Raw genomic sequence first — 13,526 nt, forward strand, 5'->3', positions numbered from 1 at the left:
TTTTAAAAAAATATTTCAGAACAGAAAATTATTCCTTCTCTCCTTTTTTCCTTTTTCTTTTTTGACATAAACACTCAGATCACTGAACTCTGTTTTACAGACCTTAAAATAAAGCTACCAAATCACTGGAAATCTTGTACAGGAAGGACAAAGGCAGCAGATATCATGCTCAGAAAAGGTCCAAGCAAGCACTATCCAAAAAGGTCTTCTTCAGCTTCAAGGAAGAAAAACCAGAATATGCAAACACCCATGCACTCACATATTAAGCGCAACTGAGGTTGCTTCAGTCTGAAAGCAAATGAGCAGGCAGCAAACCTGCTGGGCCATTCCAAATAGGTGTCACAAAAAGGCAAAGGAATTTGCCGTGGAAGGTTTGGGGAGCAGCTGTCACCGAAAGAGACACATATATTTTTAAAGGCTTTATCATTTCTCTTTAGGGTGGGAAATGCTGTATTTGACCTCCTGCTGAGGCAGCAGCCCAGATGCAGCAGCATGGGCTAGGAGAATAAAAGGAGGCACAGCTATTATTTCAGGTACAAACACAAGAAAGCAGAGACAAAAGGCACAGTCATTACATCATCATTACTATTTAAAAGCACACATGACAACTTTTTAATACTTCTCATGCCACATGGGTCTCCCCTCAAGGCGTTCTCCAAAACAATCTGTATTAGCTAATTATTAACTATGTCAATGGCCAAGTAAAAGCAGGGCAACATCAAACACTGTCTCGGCAACACAAAACGGTCTTGGATGGGAAATGCTAAGGAGCTGACAGGTCTTGGTCTGTCCCCCTGCTTCCCCCCTCCAGCTGTGGCTGTGCCACCGGAGAAGGTTACTGTCCCACGTGGCTCCAGCCTCTCTTCTCTCCCTGCTTCCCTGTACTGTGATCTGCCATCTGCAGCTCCTGGAATCACTCCTCAACCTCTTCAGCTTAGCAAGGAGCTACCATCAAAATGGTTTACAAAAGCTGTACGAGCAAAAGCTCTTCTGCCAGTACATGTCCCTGTGGAAGCTCAGGCTGGGAACTGCCAGAGAACAGGAGTAGGACTACCAATCGCACGGGTCCAGCTGCCTCTGCAAACCAGCAGACCTCAGGGACATCAGGCTGGGGTGGTCCACCTGCTCCACACAGCAGAGCTGCAAAGCCTGCCAGCCACCACTGCCAGGCCACTGCAGGCATCCCAGCCTGCACGACACCAGTCCACAAGCCTTGTCCTCAGCTGTAAACAGGCACTAATATAGTTGATGGCCCTTGAAAGGATTTGGTGCAACTATTTTCTCCAGTGTTCACCTACTCAAATGCATTTCAATTAGAAAAGGTGTTTTTTCTCCTTACATTTCAGAATGTCAGCCACTAAACAATATGGATTAAAAGTGTTTCCAGAGCGATCCCTTTGGCAGCATTAAATTCATACCCGAAGGAATGAATTCAAACCATTGTAAATTCCCCTTAAGCCCAGAGTGAGGGAAAAACAAATGCTTATTCATTAAAAATAACGCCATTTGATATCTACATCAGGGGACTTCCGTAGGAAAGTGACTGGAAGAAATGTTGAAGGTGTCTTTCAGTAGATGCAACAGGAAAAAAGAATCATAGAATCATAGGGTTGGAAGGGACCTCTTGAGATCATCTAGCCCAACCCCCTTGCCAGAGCAGGGTCACCCAGAGCAGGTTGCACAGGAACGCGTCCAGGTGGGTTTTGAATGTCTCCAGAGTTGGAGACTCCACCACCTCTCTGGGAAGCCTGTTCCAGTGCTCTGCCACCCTCAAAGTAAAGAAGTTCCTCCTCATGTTTAGGTGGAACTTCCTATGCTCAAGTTTGTGTCCATTACCTCTTGTCCTGTCCCCGGACACCACTGAAAAGATCCTGGCCCCATCCTCTTGACACACACTCTTTAAGTATTTATAAGTGTTGATAAGGTCCCCCCTCAGCCGTCTTTTTTCCAGACTGAAGAGACCCAAATCCCTCAGCCTTTCTTCATAAGAGAATTAAACTCTTTGACTAAAGAGTTAGTCGAAACAACATGCAAGCATCCTTGACAACAACTTAAGCAAATAATGAAAGGCAGCTTTCAATGATGCACACTGTTTACAAAAAAAGCAAAGGACAATCTCAATATTTTTACAAAAACTAAGTGAGGGAGCAGAGCCACTGTTGCTTTAGGAATTAGAAAATGTTAATGCACTCAAGATGTGTAAATTAACCCTTTCAAAAAAAGTCAGGATGGTCTGAAACAACCTCACATTTGTAATCCCAGCCTGTCAGTCTTTCAAGTTGACCAATCAATGATGTAGCTTCTTGTAAATCGTATATGAATGTGACATCCTTAGGGTAGGGGCTATATGTGACATTTCACAAAATATGTTATGGTATGCCCCAAAATATAAGTATTTAATACAGACAATAAGAGCACTAAAAACCACGATGTGGATGGGCATGATGAAATCCCTGGAATAACTGGTTAACTAACTGTATACATGGTAAAACTAAAGTAGTTGTGAAACTAAGTATTTAAGATCACTGGAAATAAATTAGTTGCATATGCAACTGAGAAACAGGACTGAGAAGGTTTTTACAGTACACTGAGAGAAAAGCACATGATTTCATTACCAGCTTTCCCATTATTGTATCAATTAACAATGGAAAGACTGAAATCTGTACAGATTGCCAGGGCAATGAGTTGGGGGAAAAAAAAAAAAAAAGGCAAGCATATATTCCCCAAAAGTCATTACTGACAGAAATCAAACACTTTTCTAGGACTTGATCTTCTAGTCTTTTCTAGGACGTGATGACTGACCAGCACTTTTCAAGACTATCTCCTCATCCAAGCCCTAAAAGAAAAGGACTGCAACATGAAAAGATCCAAAGACTCACAGCTTCACCTTCACTAACACACTGATGGAGACACACTTCAGGAAGGGTTCATAGAGAGGGGCTATGACTACTTTTAATCAGTATATTTTCAAAGGAAATACAGTTTTAATGTCTCACTTAATGCACTTATAGCTGGAAATCCTCATTTGACAAGCTTTTTTTTTTTAAAAAATAAAATATCAAGAAGAGGTGATAGTAACTTACTAGAAATTGAGAAAAAAGGGAGATCGTGCCCAGTCAACTGTATGTTTTATCTTCCACACAGTTTTCTGGGATGCAAATCAGACAGTTTATTCGACATCTAGTAAAATTAATGATCCCTTCCCATACAAAAAATAAATCACTAAGTCCAGTGAATATGCCTTGATGTGAAAGCCACTTTTGCATGAGGAACTGCTTAGAGCACTTAGGTCAAAAGGAAGCCGTGAAGTTTGAGGCTGAAAAAAAACTGATAAGGAGCATGAGAAGAAATGTTAACACCCAATCAGTTGACTACAAATTACTGTTTTGGAAGAAGGTAACCTTTTCTGATGTTCAAAACCAGGGACTGCATACCAGTTTAGCACTAAGCAGAAAAGTTTTCCATGCTCAGTCTGGAATGGAACAGTTATCTGCCCGTTTTCCAAGTCAGTGCACATTATGTTGACATTCATCAGCTAATGAAAGAAAAGGAGAACCAGAATTAAATGCTCCAGTTGAATCACACATGTGAGACCCTGAAGTACATTTTCTACTTTTACTATACAGAGAAGCAATGTTAATACATCATTATCAAATATTGCTACTTGATCAGAGCCCTGTAACAGGTTATTGCCATAAAATACTGGAAAAACGGCTACTTTATATATACCAATAGCACTGCCACCTACCCTTGCCTCAAAATTCTAAAGCTAATGACTAGATGTACAAGAAACCACAGTGCTTGTTTGCAGGGACATATGCAGTCAAGGAATAAAAGTTTGGCAAATAGATATACCAGGGAGTGCACAATGAATGTGAAGTATTTAGAGGTTGACACGTAACAAAATCAATGGTTTACCAAGATGGAGGGGCCTGAGTGTGTTCATTCTCACCATGAAATTACTGAACATCTGTGCTTCTGGAAGTAACATTTCATCTAGAAGATCAAACAGGGCAACGAACAGCACTAGTTGAGGAAAATACAAATTTCCGAAGTCATGTATCCTCATAACAGCGTGCCATTGAAATGCTAAAAGCAGCAGCACTATTACCACCAAATACGTGTTTCGTTTTGTTTTCTAAAGAATACAAGACAGTCACAGGTAGCATTTATTCAGAATAAGACCATGCAAGAATCAGTAATAGACCAAAAAAAGGCTTTTCCTACCAGCTGATTTTGGAGTGAATTTGTCCCTGTTGGCTGCACATACTGCCAGTAGCCTGTATCCAAGATCCAAGTCAAATCCTTGCTGAGCTGCCACTCGACTAACCACCTGCAAAGGGAAAGAGAGAAAGCTTCATTAGAAAGCTCTTTGTAAAGTTACATTAACCTGCTTATCAGCGCCAATGTTAGGTAACTGAATATGCTGTGAGCGCCACAGTACAAGCATGGTATGAGGCATTGCTCTCCAGTAGTTCCCAGTGCAAGCACAGCAAGCTGAGCACAGGAGTCTTCCGGTGACCTGGTAGTTTGCCCACTCACCAGAAGAAGGGCCTGGTAGTTTCATAACGTTGAAGAGACAAGGCTTTTCCAGAAGAAATAATGCGAGAGAAATGTATGCAAAGATTGTATAGAATATTTTTACTGTATTTTAATGTAAATTAAAATTTTAATTAATTTTAAATTCAATTTTTAATTTCATTTTAAAATTAATTAAAAATACAATTTAACTCTACTTGAGACTTCTCTGTGTCTGTGTCACTAGCAGTTCCTGGCCCTGTTCTCAAGAGCAGCACCCAGGTCCTTTAGGTTAAAGTGCCCTCCTCCACACTGATGGGCAGCGTTCTCCTACGCTGTGATCAGCGTCACAGTTGCTGCATTTTAACAATGCCATATTGGGAACCATGTTTACTCCAGTTTTACAATAAATAGGCCTGTGCAAGAAGTATTTGCCAAACACATTAAATAGGAAAAGAAGTTTTTTCCTTTTTTTTTTTTTTTTTTTTTGACTGATCTAGGAGATGACTAGCAAAACCAGGCAAATCAAAGACTGGGGTTAAGGATGAAAAGCAGTCAAGGGTTTCTCCAGGCCAGCAACTCAGCTATCAGCCAAGAATGTATCCTCATGAAAATCTGCATAGTGTAAACACAATACTGCGGTCATTCTGGCAAACTGTGCTAAAGTTATACACAGCAGAGCTTTTATATTGCCTTCTAGTGGCACAGGATGACTTCAGACTCAGAAACATAGATAAAACAGATTATTCTTAACATTGCCATTACGGCTTTGGAATGACAATGGTCAAGGCACTCCACAAGAAACAGAACACCATTTCCTTCCGTGAAGCAAAAGAAAGTCCCTATCCTAAATAGCTTACAATACAAGAAAATATCTTTTTCCCACCCCTATCTCCATCTGAAAGCTTCTTTCTACAGTAATGGCACAGCAATTATGTGTCCAGATTGTTGCCCCCAAAAAGCAAAAGTATAGAACAGAGTAAAAAACCAACGTATGTGATAACCTACAAATGGTAAATAAATGCACTATTCTGCCCTACCTACTCAACACTACTACATGAATGTTATTATTCTGAACTTTTTCCAATATCTATTTTTCCCAATTAGCAATTAAGAACCAAATTTCTTTCTTAAGAAAGAATTAGCACAGATAAAATTTCCTTGCAGATTTTTGTTGTTTCTGTTGTTCCTATTAATTTAGAAATTGCAGATTCACGTGACTTTATCAGGTGGGAGTGTGCTCTCCCTAAATTTTTTTCAACCCTCCCAATCTCAAAATTGAGTAGAGTGCTTCAGAGAAATGAAATGAGAATTTGGGATGATCAGTACAATAATACACAACCGTAGAACACACCTACTGTTTTATCTCCTGTTTCTCTTTACAATTACAATTGTAAATTTTAGATAGGAAAGAAAAAAATATTTGCAAGAAGGAATGCAATTATTTTTGATACATCAAAAAACATGTCCAACTTGGTAGATCGACCTTTAATCCTTTACACTTAAAAGTCTGATTGTTGTTAATATCCTGGCTAAGACTCTGGGTCCCTTAGGTCCGTCCCAAGCTGAATCTCAGCAATCCCAGAACCTGCTGCTGACTGGAGCCACCCAGTTTGGTCTGAACCCTGTCTCAGGAACTCTCCCAAGTGTCTTGGTTTGAGGTAAAACAAAAACTCCCTGGGTTTTCATCTTACTCAGGTAACAGTGCTGATCAGATGACATCGAGTCAACACAATTTCAATTATCCATTCAATGTTACAGCTAAGTGGTACGATACTGCTTGCAAACACACTCAGGCTTTCTCTAACTGCTAATTCAAGTTGAGCACATCGACAAAGATTCAGACAACATGCAGGCAGCACCATGTGTTCAACCATGACTTCATTTTGCAATGCTGTAAGCATGTATCTTAGTTGACCTAAGCATACATGCCATAACATTCCTTTGAAGAGTAGTGCATTTAAAAAAAAATAATAGACATAGTTGCCAGTGATACTGCAATCATAAATTGAGATCATCATCCTTTATCATGGTTGAGAGAGGAGCTTGACCAGCCCAAGGTTCAACACTTAATATTTCTCTGTGTTATTTTACAATAACAGTTGAGACACTTAGAGCTTATAAAAGATAGTCTATTTCCTACATAGCTTGTAACACCTAGCTTTTATTTTAACATAGATATGGTGCTGACAACTATTTCAAGTCGTGTCTTTAAAGGAACATATACCTTATTTGTAAACAAACATTATTGTAACATTAACAACCAATAAGAAACTTGGATCACCCCAAACCTTTGAAATCTTTAATCTGAATAATATTGCATTCATAACCAAGACATTGCATTCACTGCCTGTGACACAGCTCTGCAGAGTTCCAGATGCCTGAACTCTCAGGGTCATTGAGAGTACGGGGAAAATGATGAGAGTGAGGTTTTAATGACACAAAAAGCAGAGAAATTTGGCTACCAACTTCTTTTCGCTAAATTTAACTTAAAATTTAAATTTAAAATTAAATTTAACTTAAATTTACAATACCTCCCCCACCCCACCCCCCCTTTGTTGTTTTTTTTCTCCTTTCTCCTTTTGGAAGGCTAAGGAGCTACACCATGGCAAGCTCCACTCCCTGTCCTTCTTGTCATCACACCACGAAGTATTGGAACAATGCACCTCTTAACCTAACCGGCCTGTTAATCAAGAGAGGTATATGACTGCTTATTACAAAACTCCCTTCCCATTATGTTGCACTTTCAATGAATCTCTTAACTAGCAGCAGTCAAGAGCACCCCCCCCTGCTGGCATCAGAATGAATTTTACCAATTCAATTTGCTGGCTGCTCAAAACTAAAAATGCCATCTGATTGCTAGTTCAGACAGCTCTGTGTTCAGCCACTTGTGCATACTTGAAATTATCTGAATGCAGTTTGAAGACTACAGCAGAAATTTTGTAATTAGAATTCTGCAATGTAGATGGTAATTTTTCCCCCTCAGTAACACACAAAGATCAGATAAACAGGAAGCAAATTGAGGAATTTTGCAACATGAATAGTGATCTGCCTCAAACAGGAAAAAAAAGAGGGGAAAGGGAGGAAGAAATCTTTGTGATGTGAAGTCCTGGTCTGATGAGACTCTTATACTCCAGTTGCAGAAGGGCTGCCTCAACAATACAGACAATCAAAGCAGGTGAATAAAGTTTTATATCGTTAACTAGTTTCTTGCCCTTGATGCTTGAAAACAGACATTAAGTAGGTTCTGTAAATTTACCAGACTCTACAGAGCCCTTGTATTCGAACTTGGGTTTTCTTAAAACATATTTCCCACGCCACTAGTTGGATAAACACCATATTTTCAAAATAAAATCAACCAGTACCTCTGCCGTCTACTACATTTCTTGATACTTCCTGCAACAGTGAAATAAACCATAAGGGTATCTCCTCCTTTACATCCTCTTCCTCTCCTCTGCAAGTCTCTAACAACCATAAACATAGAAGCGAAGGTCACTATACTCAACCCTCTCCATCTGAAATTTTCTCCCAGAGGGAAAGATGCAGGGATTTTGCTTTAATTAAGCCAGCTGATGACTGGGTCACTGCAATACTGTCGCCACCTGAGTCCTGGCAGTCTTTGAACAATGATATGGATGAAACATACAACCATCACGTGAGAAAGTGATAAAGGAATTCCAAAAGCATTTCAATTTGGACAGCAACATATCTCAAATAAATATTTTTAAGTTGTAAAATAACCTATGTCTTGACTAACAAAATTAAGTTAAAAAAAGGGTTTTAGGACACCATGAGGTCATACACGACAGCCAGCAATACTGAGTTGTTTGGTAGCATTATGAGCTGCTCTGAAGCAGTGTGTTCTGTGCCTGCTGGCTGTACCCTGATGGTACAGCACGTACACAGCCCTGGAGTGCTGTGATGCACTGCAAACATATAAAACTGTGTGCTTAACAAATGCATGGAGAGGACGATAGAAGTGGAATTTCTGCCACGTGAACTTTTTGTTCTGGAAGTCTTGGATACTCAGATAAATGGAACATTTCTAGGGCTGTAATGGGCAGGTGCATCCTGCCATTTTCTGGGTATAGATATGCCATCAGCTCTCCCATCTATAATTACTCACATTCAGATCCTAACCTGATTTAAAATCTGATTTTTTGACTGTAGTGTTGATTTTTGGTTACACACCTTTCTGCATTAAACAGAATCAACCCAGCCAGGCATGAAGTCAATGTAGCAGCAGAGAGCCTTGTGAACACATCAGCATTAGCTCCACTTTGTTGGTTTTGCTGTCTGAGGCATCCTGTTACGGAAACTTGACATTGTTCAAAGATACTCTTCTTGGCTTTTTTTTTTTTAAATATATATATTTTTAATCAGTTATATTTTTCATTCTGTATCAGATGAGATAAAACAGATTTCTGTACCATGAAACTGAGAGCAGTTTTTTTTCTTAAAATGACCTAAAAAAAAAAAATATCTCAGGAGTCTCAATTCCAGGATTTTCCAAAGAGAAATGCAATTCAAGATTATTGTACCTTGTATCAGGATCACTAAAACATGAACGTATAGCAGATACTTCCATCAGTTTAACACAGATGCTTGTTATTTAAGCAACTCTCTTCAGCAGTACAGAGATCCAGTAAGAGCTACAAGCAGCACCAAAGACTGAAATGAAATCCATACTCTTCAGACAGAGTACAACTAGGACTACAGCTTTGGTTGTTGTTATTCTTTTAATTTAAAGACAAATATTTCGTAAACAAACGTGTGTGAGTTTCCGACATCTGATGACTGAGGTAGACCCAACATCCGGAGAGGAAATCTAGAACATTAAGGTAGTGGGGGGAAAAAAAGGCATTTTTAATGACTATTTCAGCATAGCATTTTTGGACAGACTGGGGTAGGAAGTGCCATTTTTTGAATGGAAAGTGAGACTCAGGTCCTAACCATGGTGGTCACAAACACAGTTTTCACTAGATAAGCTCTGTTACGTTCAATGCTTTGGCCAAGAGCCAGCTCAGGTAAGCACACCCTGCTTATCTAAATTTCTCCTACTGTCCAAAACCGTCATGGTGATGGACTTTAATTTCTTAGACTAAGCCTGTGCTTCTCTCACCCTTTTATGTCTTATTTGGACGCACTGAAGAGCCCTGAAGAACGACGAACTTGGTGCCTTCTAACACCGAAGCACAGCAAGAGAACAAAGCAGTGCTTTTACCATCCTTTGCTGAAGACAAGTCTGTAAATCTGTTTTGCTCTCAGCTGTCCCCTCATTTCCATTTTTGCTGCGGCATTATTTACATGTTAAACTGCTTGGCAAGAGCAGGCCTATGGGATGAGACTAGAGTCTGAGAAAAGGCAGAAAAGAGTGAGACACCCTTGTTCAACCAAACTAGGGTTGTTCTTTTTAACTTCTGTGTAGTAACCAAAGCTGTTTCTTTCAGAAGACAGTAAGGTAATGCCATTACAGTACGTTTTTAGAGAATTATATTTATCAAGAATGTTAGCCTTACCACAATATAATCTCATCCCAAAGTGCTTTGTAAACTGTGAATGCTAGAATCAGAAACAGTTTCAATCATAATAAAAACATAGCTATTTTTGTTTTGTGGAAAGCTGAGGTTATTTTAATCAACGCCCCGTACAAGAAATAGTGTTACATACCAAAGAACATGGAATCCATTGCAATTTCAATAATTTATAGAATCGATTTCCATTATAATTCAGTGTCCAGCCTACAGACAGTTATTTGATTTGAAAATAACTGCTGTTGAAAAATAACACCTAGCTTTCCTTGGCAAGTTAGAAGGGAGTTTATTGTCTCTGAGAAAGATGGTAATTTGTTTGCATGAGTTTCAAAGCTGTTTAAGGGAATCTTTCTCTAGCCTGTGGCTTGCAGGGAAGAAACCCTACCCCTCCCTCCTTGACTTTTTATTTATCTGTTGAAAGGCATTTTCTTTATAGACTTACATTACCCACTCACTTTGGTGATTTTCTGTAATGGGTGAGCACAAAAAGGCAAGCCGTAGAATCAGTGTCTGCCAGAACTGTTTGAACATAATGGCGCTGCATATGCAGTCACACACATTTTTGCCAGAAGGGGCACACCTTTTGGGACTTACTTCATGAAAAACAATTTCTTTTTATAGCACAAGCCATAGGTTTATCCATGTACCCTAATAAACCTTTTTTCTTCAACTGTTTGCACTGCACAGAATTATTCCAGTTTTATTCATAGGCCTTGACAGCATTAGCCCAAGTTCTTTATCACAAACAGAAGTTATTTCACCTTTAAAAGAGCAATCATTTAAAAGATCCTATATAACAAACGTGAAGTATTTAACGAGATAAACAAAGCCTTTTTACATGCCTTATTAGACATCTCTCTGGTGAAATTTCAGCTGCTGCACCAAATCCTGAGTTCGTTCTTGAAATAAGAAAACCTTTCCTATTATCCTGCATACAATGCCACTGGAGCCCACAGTAGCAAATATAACTCCAGTAATATCAAGTACTGCTGATATGTAAAAATTATTATCTACTGCTAATAGCCAGTATGTATACTGTGCACATCTGTTATCCTAAAAGAGAAAAAAATCACCAAGGAAAAAAGAACACTAGAAACGTGTTGAGGTTCAACACATGCTGTGTAGCTAACTCATGAAATCTTCGAGTCATCAAGATTTCTGTAAGTGCCGGCATTACAATTTAAGCACAGAAAACCTGCTCTAACAGCCTATTCTATATGTTATTATCAAAACCAGTGATTCCACAAGTGAAGCTGGAAGCTTTTCTGCTGATGCCCAAGCAGAATATTTCTAAGACCATTCTTCTGCATCCATTCAGGGTGTGTTAGACTGGCAACAGGACTAAAAACATACTGGTGTTATAAAGTATACCAGATATTACTGACAGTGCCAACGAGAAGATGGGGTGTAGGATAAACAGAACTACTTTCTAAGAACCACTTCTTAAATTAAAGCACAATTTCAAAATTTTGAGATTTTTTTCCTTTTTATTAATAGGATTAAATCCAATTCGTTAACTTTTGCAAAAATATTACAGGTAAGACTTAAATGATGAAAAGAATCTGTTATACCAGAGGTACCATTAAATTGGGTATATACAAGAGGTCTGTTTTGATGCTCTGTCATTACATCTCATGCATTTAAACTTTGCAGTGTATGAATGGATGGTTAGCTCATTCCTGAGAGAGCTTGCCCTTCTGCAGTCATGGCATATTAATATATTTCAATCTGGATTAGTATATACCGTGTTATCCGCTAGTAGGATATGATGATTTCATATCCCTTGATGGTTCCAATACAGTTTACTATACCATTTTTTCCCTGGCCAGAGAGTTAACAGAACAGAATGTTATAAAAGAAAAAAATTATTCTGTACACCACAGAGGAGGAGCCTTATAGGCAAGCAAGCATTTTTAGTATTTGTAGGATTTCTGGATTAAATGCTCTTGCCTTTAGGAATCCACACAGCTCAAATGTTGTAAAGATGGCAGAGACTACTTGCTTTAAAACACATACCGAAAAATACGGAATTTTTACGGGAATTTGTTTTTTAAGGCCATTTTAAAGATTGGCAAAATAAAACAACAATCCTGTTTTAGTGGCTGAAAGAATTTCATACTGATTTTTCATTTTTCTTTTAGCGTAATCCTCACAAAGAAGAACACTGACAAACTTTGTCAGCATTAAGAAAAACTGGCTCTTGATAGTACAGAACATGCAGCTAAGCAAGCTAATGTCAAATTTACTCATGATATTCCAATATTTCAGCTACCTTTCACTTACTTGCAACTTTCTGAATAATTTCCCTGGAAACAGACAGAAGTTCTACCATGTTTATTAAATAAAGGTAGATAAGAACATTTTCCTGTAAGATGACAACAAGCCTCAATATCCACCTTTGCTATATTTTGAAGAAGAAAACATTATTTAGAAACAAGTTATATATAAGCAAGCTCAGACAGAAAGAATTTTTGTAAGGAGGAATAAAAAAAAAGAAAAAGGAGACCTTGCCCACTGTACTGCTACGTATTAGGAATGTACAGGAAGTATCACACTCTTGGGCTACCACTATGTAGTTAAGCCTGTTTAATGGGAAGCAGGAAGAGGGATGTACACAGTGAGAAATTAAAGAATACCTTCCTTGGAGGGATTTTAAAATTAGGAATAAGAAAAGCACATTCATTGCAGTTTATATGCATTCTGCAAACCCTGTGTATTTATCTAACACAAAACAAGCCAACTGGTTAAGTTCCATGTTTTTTTAATTCCTTGTTAGGAATATAATGAGGTTATAACACGTGATAAAGATGCTGCTGCCAGTCAGTCCTACACTGCAGATAGTGCTCTCCCAGAACAAGCTTGGGAAAGGGGGATTTCACGCCACCTTGTTCAGATTTCAGGGAGAAGTATGAAGCAAAGCAATACGTGCCGTTTAAATCTTAACAGTATTTATATAATAAGGATGTTTTTCTTTCTTTTTTGTCATAAGAAAGAGAGTATTTTCATTTCAAGAAACTCTGGTAGCCAAGTGTTGTGTATTTTACCTCACTATTTTTCATGGAGCATTTCCTTCTCGCTTTCCCTACGCCCTGTGAAGACAGTGAATCGCTAGCAGTCAGATCTTATTTTTACCCTGCACTTGGGCAGGGCTGCAGATCTGCTTATGTAGAAAGAAAAGACTGAAACAGCAGGGAAGTTGCAGGTCAGATTTACAATGTTCTAGCAGAGGTTTGCAGAGAAATACTGTGCACAGGCTGCCTAAATATACTTGAGCTGAAAGTCTCCTTTCCCAAATGCTAACCTGAAAATGCTAGCAAAGTTTTTAAAAAGTATAGATAAAACATGTTTATGGTCACATCAGATCCTATGTACGTTTTCTCATGACTGAGGTTATATATAACTTTTACTTCAAAGAGTATTAAATATCTTATCTTTGGACTCTACTAACATTTCTAACTTTCTTTAACTTTTTTT

At 38.6% G+C, this 13,526-nt stretch overlaps 1 protein-coding gene across 8 annotated transcripts in view; it reads right to left on the reverse strand.

Moving 5' to 3' along the window:
- Positions 1–13,526, reverse strand: part of ZMIZ1 (zinc finger MIZ-type containing 1) — a 352,031-nt gene that overhangs the window by 125,406 nt on the left and 213,099 nt on the right. For all 8 annotated transcript variants that reach the window (XM_054205564.1, XM_054205566.1, XM_054205572.1 and 5 more), the window contains one exon: positions 4,228–4,333. In XM_054205564.1, coding sequence (XP_054061539.1) covers positions 4,228–4,333 — 106 coding nt within the window. The remainder of the gene's footprint in view (positions 1–4,227; positions 4,334–13,526) is intronic.

This window comes from Rissa tridactyla, chromosome 6 (genome assembly GCF_028500815.1).
Source record: "Rissa tridactyla isolate bRisTri1 chromosome 6, bRisTri1.patW.cur.20221130, whole genome shotgun sequence".
Classification (NCBI taxonomy): domain Eukaryota; kingdom Metazoa; phylum Chordata; class Aves; order Charadriiformes; family Laridae; genus Rissa; species Rissa tridactyla.